The sequence below is a fragment of the Ochotona princeps genome, chromosome 8 (genome assembly GCF_030435755.1).
Source record: "Ochotona princeps isolate mOchPri1 chromosome 8, mOchPri1.hap1, whole genome shotgun sequence".
Taxonomy (NCBI): domain Eukaryota; kingdom Metazoa; phylum Chordata; class Mammalia; order Lagomorpha; family Ochotonidae; genus Ochotona; species Ochotona princeps.
This window is the reverse complement of record NC_080839.1, coordinates 11,949,510-11,967,236: the sequence shown is the minus strand read 5'-3', so window position 1 is coordinate 11,967,236 and position 17,727 is coordinate 11,949,510. Positions and strand designations below refer to the sequence as shown.

Sequence of the window (17,727 nt, the reverse complement as noted above, 5' to 3'; positions counted from 1 at the left end):
CACTTGAAGTTGGAGGATTAGCCATTGAACCATAGCACCGGCCCCACAAATACATTAAAAAAAAAAACAAAAACTTGAAGAAAAAAAAAAAGCCACAGAATATAAGAACTCAGGGAAACGTGGAAAAGCTGAAGAAAATACCCAAAACTAAATGCCTAAGTATAATAAAGCCTCCAAAAGGACTAGATGTTGTTTTATTTTGCTTTGTTACATTCTGTGTTTTCTAGTTTTGGTGTTTGTTTTTCCATTTACTGTAGCTTTTTAAAAAAGATGTATATATTTATTTATTTGAAGGAAGAGTTGCAAAGAGAGAGGGAGAGACAGAATCTTCCATCTGCTGGTTTACTCCCGAAATAACGGCAATAGTCAGGCTGAAGGTGAGAGCCAAGCACTCCTTCGGGGTCTCCCCCGTGGGTGCAGGGGCCCAGGCACTGGTTCCTTCTTCCACTGCCTTCTCAGGCATATGAGCAGAGCTGGACACAGAGCGGAGCAGCAGGAACGTGAACCGGTGCCCATGCAGAATGTTGCTGTCATCCCAGGGCAGTGAATTTACCTGCAATGCCGCAATGACAGCTTCATTAAAAATTTTTTTAAAAATCTGTTTTCTTGGCAAATTTCAAGCATGCAGCATACTGCGATAAACCATCATCTCTTTGTGGGTCATTATCTCTGCAGAGCTCATTCATCTTGTAACTGAAAGTGTGTGCATGCCCTGTGGCCAGCATCTCCCATTCCCCCACCTGTGAGCACCTGCTATACACTCTGCTCTCTGTTTCTTCGAATTTGACTTTTTTTAGATTCCACCAAGAAATGAAATCATGTAGCATTTCCTTTCTCTGTCTGGTTTATTTCACTTGGAGTAATGTCTTCCACCTGAATCCCTGAACAATGTCCTAGTATATACATATATACAAAGTAGCTTTAAGTATATCTTATAGTTTCTTTACCCATTCATCACTGGTAGATACTTGAATTGTTTCCACACTGTGGTCAGTGCTGCAATGAGCATGGTACTTACACTGATTTTCTGAATCACCAAAAATGAGATCAAAAGATTATACGACAGCACTAGTTCTATTTCTGAAGAACTTCCGTTCTGTTTTCCACAATGACTGTATCAGGTTACGTTGCCAGCAAAGATATGTTACATTCTCACAAATGTTTGCTATCTTTTGACTGTTTTTGGTTTTGTTTTTAGATAAAGGAGACATTATTTTTCAATAATTTATTTATTTGGGACTGGTGTTGTGGCACAGTACTTTAAGCTGCCACCTGCAACGCCAACATCCCATATGACTGTCTCAGCTGGCTCACTTATAATCCAGATCCCTGCTAATACGCCTGGGAAGGCAGCAGAAGATGGTCCAAGTACTAGGGCCCCCTGCCACTCTTATGAGAGACCTGGTTTCTATCCTGACTCAACTCTAGCCACTGTAGCTTTGCCTTTCAAATTAAGAATAATCTCAACAGAATTTTATTGATTTGAGATGTAGAGACAGAGATAGAGTGCTCCCACATGCTGGTTTGTTTCCCAAAGCCCAAAGCTCACCACATTGAAGGAGTGAGCTGGGGTTGGACCAGGGTGCAGACAGCCATCCAGATCCCCCACGTGACCCAGTCGTTGGATCCACCACTGCTGCCTCTCCCACCACAGCACCTGCATTGGTAGGGGCTGGAGTCAAACCCAGGCACTCTGATATGGGACATGGACATCTCAACTACTGGGCTACACACCCACTCCTCCTTCTGATGTTTTAACTGTAGCCTCCCTGTTGGCCATATGTAAGTTTTCTTTGGAAAAATGTCTACTCAGGTCTACTCGGGTTTGAGTGTCTTTCCCCAGAATTTCAGGTTGCATGTTTGTGGTATTGGCAGGCAGTGCCTAGCACTAAATAAGCTCGTGGAGTGGGACATCCTCTTGTCCTACCCATGTCCCTGACTGGTGCTAGTGGCCTTGCCAGAACAGAGGGGCCTGACTGGCACACTGGCTGCCTTGCCACAGGAAGCACACTGCCTGCCAGGACAGCATGCACCAAGAAGGGTCTTGCCAGGGCATGGCCCCATGCTCTTGAACTTGTTAGTCTCTGGATTGTCCATTTTTTCTAAACTACTCAGTCTCGAACAATCAGTTACAACCACAGAAACTAAACTAAAACAGGATCCTTGCCCATTTTAAAATAAGACAGTTTTTCCTGCCACTGAGTAGTGTGAGTTTATCATCCAGGAGCCCATTACTGGAGGTGTGGTTTGTCAGCACTTTCTTTTATTCAAAGGTTATCTTCGTTTGGTTGACTGTGCAGCTTTTTAATTTGATGCCATACCTCTGGTTTATTGTTGCTTTGATTGCCTGTGTGTTTAGTGCCACATCCAAGTATATCATTGCCGAGGTCATTGCCAAAGAAATGATTTCATCTAGGGGTTTTATAGTTTCAAGTCATTTAAGTCTAACGCATGTTTCCTTGATGTTGCTGTGTAGCATAAGATACGTGCTCAATTTAATTCATTTGCATGCCAGTATCCACTTCCTGCCCTATCCTTTATTGAAGAGATTATCTTTAGCCTCATGTGTTTTCTTGCTGTTTTTGTTGAAGATTAGTTGGCTGCAAGAGTTTATTTCTTGGTTTTCTACTCTGATCCATTGGTCTAGTAGGTATTTTGCTTTTTTTTTTTTTAACTTGAAAGTCAGAGTTACAAAGAAAGAGAAGGAGAGACAGAGACAGAGACATCTTCCATCTGTGGGTTCACTCCCCAAATAGCCATGCCGGCCAGAGCTGGGCTGGTTTGAAGCAAGGAGCCAAGGGCCAGGAGCTTTTGCCAGATCTCCCACATGGGTGCAGGGGCTCAAGGACTTTGGCCATCCTCTACTGCCTTCTCAGAGAGAAGGAGCTGGGTGGGGAGTGGAGCAGCTGGGGATTTAAATTGACACCCATTAGGATTGCTGGCACTGCAGGCAGAGGATTATTGTGCTGTGCCACCGTGATGGCCCCTATTGGTCTGTTTTTATGCCACTGCCAAACTGTTTTAATTACTATAGCAATTTTAATCTATTTTGAAATCAGGAAGTATGTTACCTACAGTACAGTTTTATTCTTCTTGTTCAAGATTGCTTTGCCTGGGCCCGGCGGCATGGCCTAGCGGCTAAAGTCCTCGCCTTGAACGCCCCGGGATCCCATGTGGGCGCCGGTTCTAATCCTGGAGGCTCCACTTCCCATTCAGCTCCCTGCCTGTGGCCTGGGAAAGCAGTCGAGGATGGCCCAAAGATTTGGGAACCTGCACCCGCGTGGGAGACCCAGAAGAGATTCCAGGTTCCCGGCATCGGATCGGCGCGCACCAGCCGTTGCGGCTCACTTGGGGAGTGAATCATCGGACGGAAGATCTTCCTCTCTGTCTCTCTTCCTCTCTGTATATCTGACTTTGTAATAAAATGAATAAATCTTTAAAAAAAATATGTACAGAATTAATGTATTAAATAATTCTTAATAGGCATTACCTGTGTTCCTTTTGAAAGGTGGGAAGGGGAGATGGCAGCATCCTATGTGGGCACCAGTTCGAATCCTGGTTTCTCTATGTCCAATACACCACCCAGCTAATGCATGTGGAAAGTTATCAGAAGATGGTACAAAAACTTGGGCCGCCCCTGCAGCTATGTGGGAAACCCAGCTTCAGCCTGGCCCAGTCCAGGCTATTGTAGCTATTTAGAGAGCGAACCAGCAGATGGAAAATCTCTTATTGGGGGGTGTGTGTGTGTCCTTCTGTCTCTGTAATTCTAGCTTAATAATAAATAAATCTTGGGCCTAGCACAATGGCTCAATTAGCTAAGTCTCCCCCTTGCAAACGCCAGGATCCCATATGGGTGCTGGTTCATGTCCCAGCTGCTCCACTTCCCAGTCAGCTTTCCTGCTTGTGACCTGAGAAAGCACTGAAGAATGGCCTAAAGCCTTGGGCCGCTGTATCCATGTGGGAGACATGGAAGAAGTTTCTGTTTTCTCATGGGCTCAGCTCCGGCCATTGAGGACATTTGGGGAGTAAACCAGCAGATGAAAGATCTTTCTCTCGGTCTCTCCTTCTCTCTATAAATCTGTTTCTCCAATGAAAATAAATAGTCTTCAATGATAATAAATAAATCTTTGGAAAAAAAAACAGATTTTAGGGTTCAAACTCAAATAGGGATAGAGAAGGCGTGCAGTGTAGCGCAGTGCTCCCTGGGCTCTGACCAGTGCACCACTTTGTCCGCTGAGCCGCCTGCCCCCACTACCATCAGGGCATCCCCACGAAACAGTCTGCATGAAAGGTCAACCACATGGAAGCATATCTTAGTATTTCTCACTCCTGTGCAAAATGGTAGCACATTACACACTGAATTCTGTGTCTTCTATTTCTCACTGAACCATCTGTAGACATTTTAGCAATAAAGCCCAAGAAGACATCTGCTTTCTTTCCTTAGTGAAAGAAGAAGGAGAAAAAAGGAGAAGAAATATTTATTTGAAAGGCAAAGCGACTAGAAAAGAGAGAGGCAGAAAGATCTTCCACCTGCTGGCCAGACCAGCCAGCGTAGGCCAAGCTGAAGCCAGGAGCCTGGAATCTCATCTGCATCCTGTGTATGAGTGCCAGGGACCCCAGCATTTGAACCAGCCATCCTCCACTGCTTCCTCTGGGACATTATCAGAGAGCCTGGATTGAAGGTGGGGAAGCCAGGGCTCAAATGGATGCCCATGTAGGATGCCAGCACTGCAGGCAGAGGCTGAGCCTCTGTGCCACTACACCAGCCCCTTTGTTATTGTTTTGCTTTTGTTGTTGTTGCTATGTTTAGGGACTTTCTGGGGCTAACCCTGTTCATGTATATTCCTGGTAACATGCAGATGGATGAAACTTCTGCTCAGTGAAACGGTCAGCTGGGGCTCACCAGAGGCTTCCTTCAGCACCTTGAGCGGGTGAACTGCCCACCCTTTGCCTGTCTCTGGTAGGCAGCTTACCGCCTCTGTCCTGCTCTCCACTTCCTGCTTGCACAGGGCCTCGAGAAGGGTCACAAGTGAGACTGGGGCTCTCAGTTCTTGCCTGGGCATGAGCCCAGCTTTTTTAGATCAACAAAACAGGAACATCCAGAGCCTTTTTAGCCCTCTGTGGACATCTTTTTTTCCTTTTTTAAGTTTACCTAAGCTCGTGGATCACAGGTGATCTCACCGCCTTCAACACCTGTGATGCGGAATAGTTGCATCTGATTATGCCTGACAGGGGTCCTGGGAAAGTCGAGTGTTCCCCTGGGGAGAGCTGCACACCTGGTTATGTAATACCACCCCGAGAGGAAGCTCTCAAAGGCGCGTGAGGGGCCGGCCAGGTGGGGACCTTGCTTGGATCTGTTCCCTACCCTTCCACCCCACCCCAGGGGCTGTAAGGCACCTGCGGAGCATGAAGGAGCACCATAGTTAGCAGTTTCCGTGGTCCTAACCGGCACTGGGCACTTCCTCTTGGATAAACATTCTGCAGGTTGCTATTAGTCTTTGTTTCATTTCCAAGTTTCCTGTTGCTGTTTTAGAAGAATGGTTCACAGAGACCCTTCCCCCACCCCATCTTTTGTCCCATTCCAGAAGCCCCACCTCCGGCTGGGGGTTACTGTGAAATCTGACAACAGCAAGAAGACACTTAGAGAATGAAAAAGTCTATTTCAGGAGTCACAGAAATCCTTCCAAGGTGTTTTGGATATATAGGGTTCCTGGCAAACGTCAGTGGGATGGGGCCAGCCTTGCAACGCCGGATGCCAATACGAGTGCTGGTTTGAATCCTGGCTGTTCACAGTTCATCCAGCTCCCTGCTCCTGTGCCTGGGAAGGCAGTGGAAAATGGCCCAAGTGCTTGCTCGGGCCCCTGCACATACTTGGAAAACATGGATGGAATCCCAGGCTCCTTGCTTCAGCCTAATCAGCCCCTGCCATTGAGCTCGTTGGGGAATGAACCAGCAGATGAAGGATCTCTGTCATTCTACCTTTCAAATATATATATATTTTAAGGAGCGGTGTTGGGTTGGTGAGCTGCTGCCAGGACTCAAGCTAAGCCCCTGATAGCTGTCTAGGCACCCTCTTGGGTCCATGTTCTAGAAAAAGGTCTTTCAACCCTGGCAAGAGAATGACCTTGACCTTACCTTGACCTTGTGTCTCTGCCAGGAGCGGAGAGAGATCAGAGCCCAGAGTCACAGCACATATGGGTAGTGGAGGGGAGAATCTACTGCCGAGTACACGACACCTGGGTGTCCCCCTACTGTCATCAGACCGACCTGCTGGCCCCTGGTTGGCCGTGGGCCAGGCATAGAGGTCACAGTCACACCCCAAAGCACAGTCAGTTTAAACTTGCTCTAAGGAGATGCCTCAAGCTAATAAATCCTCAACCTTGTCATGAAGCCAGGGACAACAGCAAAGTCACAGGTGTGACTCCCACTGGATCCCTGCCAGAGCTTGTGGGCAAGGCAGGTTCTGACTTGAGGGTCATGAGGGCTGGGAACAGGGGGACCCTCCCTGCTGTTCATCCAGACAGCCCCACCCAGTCCCCTGCGAGGCGTGGAGGATGGGGGACAGCCTCACCCAGTCCCCTGGGAGGCACGGAAGATCAGAGGAAGAAAGAAGACAAGTGCTCAAACACCCAGGTATCCTGACCAACCTGCTACTGCCTGCTCCCAGCAACCACAGTGAGAAGAGTGTAGTATACAAAATAACCTCCTTGAAGGATAAGCTTTATTTTCACATCCCGGAAGCGGAAAAGAAAATACCGGCAACAATAGCGCTGAATTTCCGGGCTGACTCAGTTGCAGATGGAGGCCTGGTGGACGAGGCGGACACACAACCACTGCCTTGGCCCTCATCGACTGTAAACCTCACGGCTAGACAGAGACGCAGGGCTGCCAGCCAACTCAAGGACGCCTTCCTGGAGGCAGCCAGACCAGGGACCAGGCCACACCTTCCCAAGGCTCGGCATGTGAGCAGGCCCCAGCCCTGCTGGGGAAAGGCCCAGGGAAGCCGCTAGGCCCACTACTCCTCTCTCTACTGCCCACTGCTGGCCAGGGCAGGCCCCTGCTGGGCCCTCTGCAGGGTACCCCTGCTCAAGCTAGGCCCATCTGGCTGTTGGCACTAGCTTTCTTCTCTCTCTCACGAGCCTTCCCCTGTCCCAGGAGCAGGAACGGCCCTCACTGGGGCCACTTCCCTGATCTGCCAGCGACACATGGGGCACTTGGCTGTGTCTCTGAAGACCTTCCAGGCACAGTGGCTGCAGAAGTGTGTGTGTCCGCAGGGGACCAGACAGCTGTTGACGGCGTGGTGAAAGCAGATGACACACTCCTCGGCCTGTGTGACTGGGGGAAAGAAGAGACACTGGGGGTCAGAATGCAGCCACAGGGCAGAGCGCTGAGCAGTCCCGCGAAAATCATGACCTCAAAGACACCCTGAAGATGTCACCAAGTGTCACATCCATGATGTATCTGCTAGGGGGTCTTCAAACAGTTCAGGGGAAATGTATGGGGAAAAAATACCATCTGCGTGCATTTCAAAATAATTTATATCTCTTTTGATTTGTTTTAATTCACAGTTTACACTTTCCATGAACTTCTTGACGTTACCTTTATAGCCTTCTCCCACCTTCACTTTCCACAGTGGCAGTGAACCCCCCCATTCTAGAAATAACTAATCATTCTTAATGACAGGCTATACTGTTGGAATTGTTTTCCGGGTTCTTAACTACTATTTCTCTTTCTTGTGCCCTGGATATAGCGTGAGTGATCACAGGTGCAGGTTTGGATAAATAGGATGGAAGCGCAGTGTGGACAGGGATTGGCGCTGCCCTTGGTCTACCTGGTGAACCGTCTACACCGCATGTCAGAGCACCTGGGTCCTGTCCCCAGCGCCACCTCCTGACGCCAGCTTCCTGCTAAGCAGACCCTTGGCAGGCAGCAGGTAAAGGCTCAAGGCCTTGGGTCCCTGTCACCTGTACGGGAGACCCGGGTTGAGTTGCAAGCTCTCAGCTTTGGCTTCCTGGACTAACCCTGGCCATCACATGCATGTTGGATATGAGCAAGAATATGGAAGTGCTCTCTCTGTCTCTCTTTTTGTCTCTTTGTCTAAAAACAGAAACACAAAACCCTAGGCCCAGCCTTGTGGCACAGTGTGTTAAGCCACTGCCCGCAACACATCATCCCATATGGGGGGATGGCTTGTGTCCCAGCTGTTCTACTTCTGATCTGGCCCAAAGGCTTGGGCCCTTGCACCCACGAGGGAGACTTGGACAGAGTTCCTGGATCCTGGCTCGGCTCTTTGGCCAGTGAGCCAAGAGACTGAAGATTGCTCTTGCTCTGTCACTCTGCCTGCCACAAAAATTAATCTTTAAAAACAAAAGAAATCACAAAAACACTAGGGGAAAAAAAAATCCATCCAAGAGGTAATGGTTTTTTTTTTAAAAAAAAACTTCTTTATCGTTTCATCTTTATTTCTATTTGGCAAAGCGTTTCCAATGAATAGAGATTGTTCTTGCAAGCAAGAACACAGTCACATTATCTGCTCATGCATGTGCTCTGGTCACTTGTGAAATCGGCCCAGGGTCCTGCTCCACACAGCTGGGAGGCTGCCATTAGGAACGTCTGCTACTTACCTGATTGCTCAGGCAGCACCTTCTCCCACGGGGCCTGTGGCATGGCTATGGGGTACCAGCTGGCTGTGGGATCTAAGACAGAAAGGAAAATTCAGAGCCCTGAGAGAACTCGCCCTCCCCTCTCCCTTTGCAGCCTGAGGCCAGCAGCCAAGCGCCTATCTCCTTCTCCATCTGCAGCATGATGCCTGGGCTTCTGGCCATCCCCCCTGGCAGTTACACCTTGCGGTGTGACCTTCCTCTTACGCCCACCTTCCTCCTACACCCACCGCCTTCAGTCCTTCCTCTCCTTGCCACCACCCAAAGGCAGGCTCTCAGCCTCACCTGCATCCGGAGCCAGAGGTACAAGGCTGCGGTGGGCTGGACAGACCCGGGCTGAGCCCACTCAGTGCTCCAGGACTGGACTGTGTGCCGAAGGACTGTGCAAACTGCCCAGGGCTGGGGATTTCGACACAGGGGTTAAGTGTCCCTTGGCAAGCCTCAGCTCCCCCCTCCTTGGGTCTCAGGTGCGGTTTTCCATCACTGAGATGCCATTCTTACTCTCGGCTCCTCTTCAGGAGGAACGTCAGTCTTCCCAACTGGCCAAGGACACTGAATTGACGGTGAACCCAGCTGCCTCCCCTGCCCAGGCACAGCTTCTAAATTGGGGGTTGGAGCTCACAGGAAGGATCTGCTATGACCTCAAAGAAACTGCCCGTCATGGGACACGCCCTCTCCTCACCCTCCTCACCCTCAGAATGTGGGCTGATGTAGACTAGAGACCAGCCCTTTCTGTTAACAGATGTGGGAGCCCAAACTGCAGCCAGTCTCCTGTTCTATTCTTCCCAGCAAAAAGCACAGCTGCTTCTCACGGGCCCTAATCCCTGAGAGCCATCCTTTGCCGTCCATGACCTTGTTACACTTCCTACCTCTGGTAAAAGGAGATGGGGCTGAGATGTGGTTCCCAAGGGGCCAGAGCTGGTCAAGGGTGGCTTACAGAACTGTGGGTTAGGGGGTCCCTTGGAGCCTCTCCACCTTCTGTACCAGCCAAAGCCCTCTACACTCAGTCTCCCCATCCTGACCTTCAAGGAACCGTTGAGGGGTTGTGCTCTCAAAGCCCAGAAAGTGCTGCAGAGAAAGAATCAGGGCAAGCAAGGACTAAACTGAGCTCCCTAGCTGCCATGGTCAGACGCTGGACACAAATAAGTATATATATATACACACACCCATATATTCATACCCATTCATCACAGCCATCTTCATTGTAACCATTTCTATGTTTATAAATGCATTATCTGAGAATTTTCATATTTGATGTTTTCTTTATTTTTGCCTTTTTTTCCCTCCATCCTGTCCTCTTTCTGGCCATGACATTTTTACTTTCTTTCACCTTTTTTAACCAATAAATAAATAAATAATAAAAAAGATTTCAGATAAAAATGAAAGAAAAGGGCCCAGCACAGTAGCCTAGTGGCTAAAGCCCTTGCCTTGCAAGCACTGGGATCCCATGTGGGCGCTAGTTTGTGTTCTGACAGCCTCAATTCCATCCAGCTCCCTACTTGTGGCCTGGGAAAGCAGTCGAGGAAAACCCAAAGCTTTGGGACCCTGCACCTGCATGGGAGACCCAGAGGAAGTTCCTGGCTCCTGGCTTTGAAATGGCTCAGTTTTGGCTGTTGCGGCCACTTAGAGAATGAGCCAGCAGACAGAAGAGTTTCCTCTCTGTATGTTTGATTTTTCAATAAAAATAAATATTTTTTAAAACTAATAAATAAAAATATAGAAAAAAACCTTGCATACCACCTAAGGGATGTTTTTAGAACATTGCATAGAAATAAATTCACAGGAGATATGACTTGGGATGCTGGCGTCTGCCATCTCAAGGTGCCTGGCTTCGGGTCCAGGCTCCATGTCAACACCAGCCTCCTGCTCTACACCCCTGGAAGGCCACGGTGGTGACAGCTCAGATAGCCAGGCCCCTGCATCCGTGTGGGGCACCTGTGAGGCATTCCCGGGTCTCAATTCCAGACGGCCCAGGTACTAGCCATTTGCGGATGTGAATCCCAGTAGGTGGGAGATTCCGGTCTGTTTCTCTGCCTCTCAAATAAATAGTTAATTAATTCACATCTGAAAATAAAATTTACAGAACCAGAAAGGGGGAATAGACTAACAGAACCAGGGCACACTGCTGTCTCCTCAGGACTGTGGTGGTCTTAGGCAGCTAGTTCAGGGTCAAGAGCTTGAAAACCACACCTCCTCCACTTACAGGGTCCGTTCTTTTCTTTCTTTCTTTCTTTCTTTTTTTCTTTCTTTCTTTCTTTTCTTTCTTTTCTTTCTTTTCTTTCTTCTTTCTTTCCTGCTTTCTTTAAACAGATTTATTTTTATTGCAAAGTCATATATACAGAGAGGAGGAGAGACAGAGAGGAAGATCTTCCGTCCATTGATTCACTCCCCAAGTGACCACAACAGCTGGTGCTGCGCCGATCCAAAGCCAGGAGCCAGGAATCTCTTTCAGGTTTCCCATGCGGGTGCGGGGTCCCAAAGCTTTGGGCCGTCCTCAACTGCTTTCCCAAGCCACAAGCAGAGAGCTGGATGGGAAGTAGAGCTGCCAGGATTAGAACTGGCACCCGGTATCCTGGTGTGTTCAAGCCGAGGACTTTAGCCACTATGCCACCGTTCTGCCCACCTGCAATGTTCTCCTAGCATCACCTGGTACCTGAGAGCGGGCAGTATTGCTTTGTTGGGTAACCACTCCCCTCACAAGCCCCCATAAGTGCCCATGGTGGGGGAGGGGCTCTCTCTTGGTCATGTGCTTCACTCTGCCACTGACTCTTGGCCTCTCCAGTACCTCTTTGCTCTCCAGCTTCCCACGGACAGACTCCAAGGACAGGTATTCCCTGAGCATGGCCCCTGAATGTCTGTCTATATTCCTTACCCTCTGTTCACTGCTTGGGTGAGACAGTGAAGATGCAAATGTTATGATGCTTTGTATTTCTAATGTGTGTACTTTTGAGAGTTCCAGGAGAGGTGAGGCCTAGCAGTGATGGAATGTGGGCAGAGAAGCCAGGGAAAGGTGAATGTTGGCAGTTCTGTAATGTGTCCAGCCTGTTTGCAACACGTCTCTTAGGATAATTTATATTGTTGGGGAAGCTGGAACGTAGGTCTTCAGTTTAACTGATGATTTCACAGTAATGACCACTTGTTCCTCTCAGGGTTTCGATTCAGACTGGATTGCCACATGGACTTTTCATTTGTCAATTTCTAGTGGGCACTGCCATCACCACACTTGGTTAATAAAAAAAAATCTCTAATACATCCTGGACTTTAATACATCTTGCACCCTGCAACAGTACTCCCACTTGTCTCCAGAGAAGGCTCTGGTCTCCCTGCCCTCCAAACAGAGCCCCTCGTTTTCCCCAGGTTAGTTGCCCCGGGGCTGTTATATTGACAGGCGTGGTGTGTACCTGTAGCCCTCACAATGACTCCTGTGGTCCCTAGATCACTGCCTTTGTCTCCAGTGAACTCCTATGAAGACTGCAAAGCCTAGCCCAAATATTTTGCTCTCTGTGAAACATGACCAGCCTTTTGAGAGTTGCTGGGGCAGCTGGTCATGTCTCAGGTGATGCCCGTAGGCCAGGTGGGCAGTTGTTTGAAACCTGGCTGCTGCACTTCTGATCCAGCGCCCTGCCAACACACCTGGGAAAGCAGATGAAGATGGCCCAGGGGCTTGGGCCTCTGCGTCCACATGGGAATCACAGGAGAAGTTCCTGGCTTTGGCCTGGCACAGTGCTGGCCATTGTGGCCATTTGGGGAGTGAACCAGCGGATGGAAGATCTCTCTGCTAATTCTGCCTTTCAAATATGTCTTTTTAAATTGATAATTTATTCATTTGAAAATTAGAACAGAATAAAGAAAGAAACAGAAATAGAGGCAGAGAGACCTTGTCCATCTGCTGGTTCACTCCCCAAATGGCCAGGGCCAGGCTGAAGCTAGCAGCTGGAAGCTGGAAGTTCCTGTGTGGGTGGCAGGGGTCCATACACTTGAACCAACCTCCGCTGTTATCCCAGAAGCTGGGTGGGAAGCAGAACAACTGGGACTCCAATCAGCTCTCCAATAACAGATGCTGGAGTTGCAAGCCGTGGCTTAACCTGTACCAGCCTGCCATGCCCTGGTCCCTTCATAAATTCTTAGGGGACTAACTAGTCTGTCCTCCCTATGACCAGATCTGGCGGGGCTGATATCTCCAGCACCATCCTCATTCCTGGCACTGGGCAAGGACTGACAAACAAATGAAGCGTCTCCCCATGGCTCTGAGTGCATGAGGGGGCCACCCCAGCCTCCATCTCTAATCCTGACCCTCAACCGTCTGGGTCCCCGCAGCCGCCTCACCCAGCATCTCGATGGCTTTGGTGGTCCCATAGATGTCCATCACAGCCCAGAGGGGCGCGCCCAGGAGCACGTCCCTGCGCAGCAGGAATCGCGGGCTCCTGTTGATTTTGGCGTACAGCCGCCCCCGATGGTCCACCCAGAAGCGGATCAAGTCCCCTACTAGCGCGCTGCCTTCAGGCAGCATGGCCGCCCATGTGGGGCTCTGCTCCACCAGGTCCGGGCACACGAAGGGTGGCAGGTTGGAGGAGGAGATGCACGCGGGATCCAGGCGCGTGAAGCCCACGCGGAGGCCGCCGTACCAGCCTTCCTCGCGCTGCAGCACACGCAACGCGACGCACTTGCCGGGTCGCACGGGTCGCTGGCTGAACACGATGCCATCGTGGAACGTGGCGCACCTGCTCGCTGTGCAGCCCTGCGCGTCCAGACACACCTGCTCGCCCTTGGCCTGGTCGTGGAAGCGAAGAGCCTCTTGGGGTTCTGGGACACCTGTGGGACAGGGACAGGGAAAGCAAGACGCCATTTCCTCAGGGAACTCCCACCTGCCTAGGGACCCTGGCACCTTAGGGTCTTCATGTATCCCAGGAGCCCCCTCAACACTCCTTAGCACCCTAGTTCATTCATTTTGCCCTCCCCTGGGAGAACCATTTCTATGTTCCCCAGCTTCTACCTCAACAACACTCCATCCCTACGCCCCGCAATTACCCCACCTTCGCTTGGAGCCAGGAGGACATTATCGTGTTTGGGAATCCCTCCCTAGGGATTCCAGTGACTGTTCTGGCTTTGCTCACGCCTAGCTCCCAGTAACAGCTTGGGGGGACTTAAATGCGATGTCTGTTATATCACTCACTCTCTATGCACCCCAACACAGCCTGGGAGTGGAAGGGCCTCCACGCAGGCTGTGGTCCATCCCACCCCAGCGGTTCCTGACTGGGGGCCATGTTCCTCCCACTATGCTTGCAATGCTGATGTCCCCCTGTACCACCCCATGATGGTCACAGCCTGATTATGGGGAGCAAAATAAAGCTTGTCAACCTTCCCTCATAGGCTGGAAGAAAGGGGGGGTCCCACATGAGCTCCTTAAAAGCCTGGGTTGGGTCTTGGGCTGGAGTGGGCTTTGAGAGCAGGGAACTTCCCCCATGCCTGCAGTTAGCTGTCACCAGGGCAATTCCTAATTGGGCAGTATTTTCTGCCCCACCCTACCCCCTAGGGACTGGAGGAAGCAGGTTCAGCTTCCTTGCCCAGAACTGCCTCCAGCCGAGCAAGCTCTGGGCCTCAGCTCCCATCCCTGCCTCTCCCTACCCCCTCAGGTCCTGTACTTTCTGGGTCAGGGGACGGAAGCTGGCCGACTGTTTCCTGCTGAAAATAAAGTCAGGGAAATTCATCCAAAACTTGAGCCAGACCCCAGGCTGCAAAGGGTGAGGCATGTCTCTTATCCCAGACCTGGTCATTCACCACTGGCACAGCCCCTGACTTTGCACATGGCTGCCACATCCCTCCAGACACCAACCACCACCACCACCACCCCTCCCCCCCGGGACAGGCTGGCTCTGTTCTGGCACAGGAGCACAGACCCTGGGTACATCAACTTCCTGAAATGGCGCCCCAGTCTTGGGGTCTCTGAATAGGTCCCTTACAAAGCCTGGCGTGTCCACTGGCTGCCCCCTTGCTCATGCCCCTGACCCCAGTGTCACCTGCTCCTGATCTGGCTGCTGCCCGCAAAGGCTCACCCTGTCCTTACCCACAAAAAGCAATGGCAGGATCTGCCTGTAGCCCTGGGGTCCTGGATGCAAGGCCAGGGGTTTCTTGAAGGCAGGTGGCTATAGCCCAGCAAACCCTGGGACGGGGAGACCACCCCCTCCCTCGGCTGGGTCACTGGGTAAAAACAGTGGGGGCAGGACTGGCAAGGAACCAGCGCAGTGGCTGTGGTGGAGCAGCTGATCCTGGAGACAGTAATGATATCAAAGCCCTCTCGCACCCCCACCACTATCCAAGAGGTAGCAGAGACCCCCTCTTGACAGCAGGCAGGCAACCGGCTCGTATCCCACCACAAGCAGGGGCAGACCTAGGGGTCAAATAGGGGCTGCCTCCGCATCCCTGGGGGCAGCCCATACAGAAAAAGGGGTCTCCCAGGGCCTGGACAACCAGAGACAGGCCATGCTCAGCTGCTGAGGCCTAGAAGAGGGGCCAGCAGAGATGAGCCTGGCCTGGCTATAGATGGGCTTTCCAGCCTGTCCCCTGGGCAGGTGCTTGGGACACAGGCTGACTCCTGGAAGGACCCATTTTGGGGACAGGAAGTTGCTAGGAGCAGACATAGCTCCCAGGAGGTCTGGGGAGGAGGGGAACTCCCTGGGAAGGACCCCAGTAGGCACATGAGTCTCTTGGCAGGACCCAAGACCCCCAGGGGACCCTGGATGGGAGTTTGGGCATGTACAAAGCTCACCCCATTGCTGGTGATCCCAGCAGCCCCTGGGAGCTGGTTCCCCATGACCCCAGCGAGGAGCAGAGGGGGTCAAGAGAACACGGATAAATGTGCAGATTCCTAACGGTCAGGGCATTCTTGCAGCTTCCTTGTATTGCCCAGCCGGACTCTACTTCCTGCCTCAAGCTGGCCCCTGAGCAAGGCCTGAAGATGGCCTTGCAAGGCTCCTGGAAGTCCGCTCTCCAGGGACCCACATCTTCTTGTATGGTTGAGTTGATTGGTCACTGTACAAGGTCCAGGGCCAGTGAGTCTGGAAGCCTCCCTCCTCCTGCAGGCCTGAACAAGCCCGCACGAGCATGCCCCACTCCCAGGGCGCTGGCACCTGAGCTGTGAGCTGGGTCACAGTGGCGTGAAAGGTGTGGACATCTGCCTCCTCCACCCTGCTTGAAGGCCTGCTACTCCCTCAGGGCCCCTTACCCTTTGTCCCAGTCAACTCAGAACACCTGACTCCTTGGCTGGGGAGTGGTGGAGTAGGTACAGCTCAGGGGGCCGCCCCTGGGGTAGGAGGGCCAGGTGCCAGAGCACCCTCACACCCATGGATGCAGTTCCTACCACTGGCCCATTTCCCAGCAGACAAGCACAGTGGCTGTCCGCAGAGGACCTTCCCTCATGAGCTCATTGCCTACAGCGCTCCAGCTACAGCTGCGGCGAGGCCATGTGCCCAGCTGGATAATAACACCTTCACTGCCAGGTGTTAGGGAAGGCTGGTGCCGATTTTTGTGTATCTCTATCCCTGGACAGATAGACCCATCCAAGCTGTAGGATCTTTGTGGTGACATTCTGGGAATAGGGGTGACATGGGGCCAGCCTCCTGCTTGGCAAAGGCCTGGCTGGAGCATCATCATCATCACCACCCCTTCAGCTATCAAGGCTTGGGGGGTACCAGGCACCTGCTAAGCCCTCCTCACAGTCTTGTACTCGCCCTCACCTTGTAGGCAGACACTCAGACATGAGTAGTTCACATTCTCTTGGCCAGAAGTGGTGAGGAGTGGTCCCGGTCAGCTTTTCGCCCTTCACGTACCGGCAGGCTGCTGCTTTAGGACCCACCATGGCCATGCCTGGAATTCAGTGTGCAAGCTAGTGTTTGAAACTTAGGGGCCCCTCAGGGCCAGGGGGTCTTGCATTGAGGATCGCAGCAGCCGCAGGCATGGCTCCTGGGGAACTTCCTTGGCATCTATTGCCTTTTTGATCCGTGCGTCTGCAGCCCTGCCTGCTGCCCAGGTGGGCTGCATTAACCCCACCCTACAGATAAGGAGACTGAGGGCCCAACAAGAGGTGTCTGACCCATGACATTCCCTCATCCCCAGCTTAACTCAGCGGAGCTGGGATCACTTGTTTTCTCCAAGCCTCCCATCTTCCCTGTTACCCACCCAGCCACAAGGATGTGAAACGCAAATGGATTGTGCAAGTCATTTTATCATTGCAAGGATCCTGGATCCAGGTCCCTAGCCCCAGCTGGACTCCTGTGTAGGGCAGCCAGACCAGGGTGAGACGACACCTACCACACCTCCAACCCATCCCATCCCATCCCATCCCATCCCATCCCTCCCTAGCAGGCAGTGATACCCACCCTCCACTCCCCACCCCCACTGCATGCACCTTGAGGTGGAAGCAGCAATTCAGCTCTACTCACTGATCTGGGTGCAGATTCGGGCGCCCATCAGCCTGGGATCTGGACTCAGGTGTCTGGGTCTGGGAGGAAAAGTGTGTTGAGGGCCAGTGACCAGGTTTCCAGAGATTCCGCAGGTTTCTTTTTTATGGTCCCAGGATCATGTTACAGGGTTGATGATTAATGAGATGTTGCTGTCACGAGTTACAATATCCAGGGAATTTCCTGATGAGTTCTCACAGCTTGTCGCTGACCCGCCCTGTGGCAGCTGGCTAGCCTGCAAGGAGGAAACTGCGATCCAAGGCCAGAGATGATTCCAGGGCAGCCTTCACTCCTGGGTGACCAAGGCCAACTGGGCTGCACCTTGGAATTACCAAAAGCATGTTAATATGTAGCCATGCCCAGCCCTGTCCCCTGTCCCCCCAAAGCTTCCATTGGCTTGCGAGGGGGGGGGGGAACCCAGGCATCAGTGGTTTGTTTGTTTTTCTGGATTTATTTTTCTGTATTTGAAACGTAGAGCTACAGTGAGAGGTAGAGAAAGAGAAAGAGCGATCATTCAACTGCTGGCTCAATCCCTAAATGGCCAGAGCTGGGCCAGGCTGAAGGCAGGAGTTCTCATCTGGGTTTCTGCTAGAGGTCACAGGGGTTCCCAA

The 17,727-nt window shown here is 51.4% G+C and overlaps 1 protein-coding gene across 1 annotated transcript; it reads right to left on the bottom strand.

The window, feature by feature from the left end:
* Positions 1 to 8,978: 8,978 nt before the first annotated feature.
* On the bottom strand, positions 8,979 to 17,364 carry NEURL3 (neuralized E3 ubiquitin protein ligase 3). The gene is made up of 3 exons (XM_058667389.1): positions 17,099 to 17,364; positions 12,987 to 13,472; positions 8,979 to 9,059 (listed from the first exon to the last, which is right to left on the bottom strand). The coding sequence occupies exons 1-3, from the start codon at positions 17,124 to 17,126 to the stop codon at positions 9,007 to 9,009; spliced, it is 567 nt and encodes a 188-aa protein (XP_058523372.1). The 5' UTR covers positions 17,127 to 17,364; the 3' UTR covers positions 8,979 to 9,006.
* Between the last annotated feature and the right edge of the window lie 363 nt (positions 17,365 to 17,727).

Coding starts and splice junctions, on each gene's coding strand:
- NEURL3 (XM_058667389.1), bottom strand. CDS start 17,126: ATGGGCGCCCGAATCTGCACCCAGATCA. Junction 13,473..17,098: donor CCGAATCTGCACCCAGATCA/GTGAGTAGAGCT, acceptor CCTGTCCCACAG/GTGTCCCAGAACCCCAAGAG. Junction 9,060..12,986: donor CAAAGCCATCGAGATGCTGG/GTGAGGCGGCTG, acceptor CGAAATCCCCAG/CCCTGGGCAGTTTGCACAGT.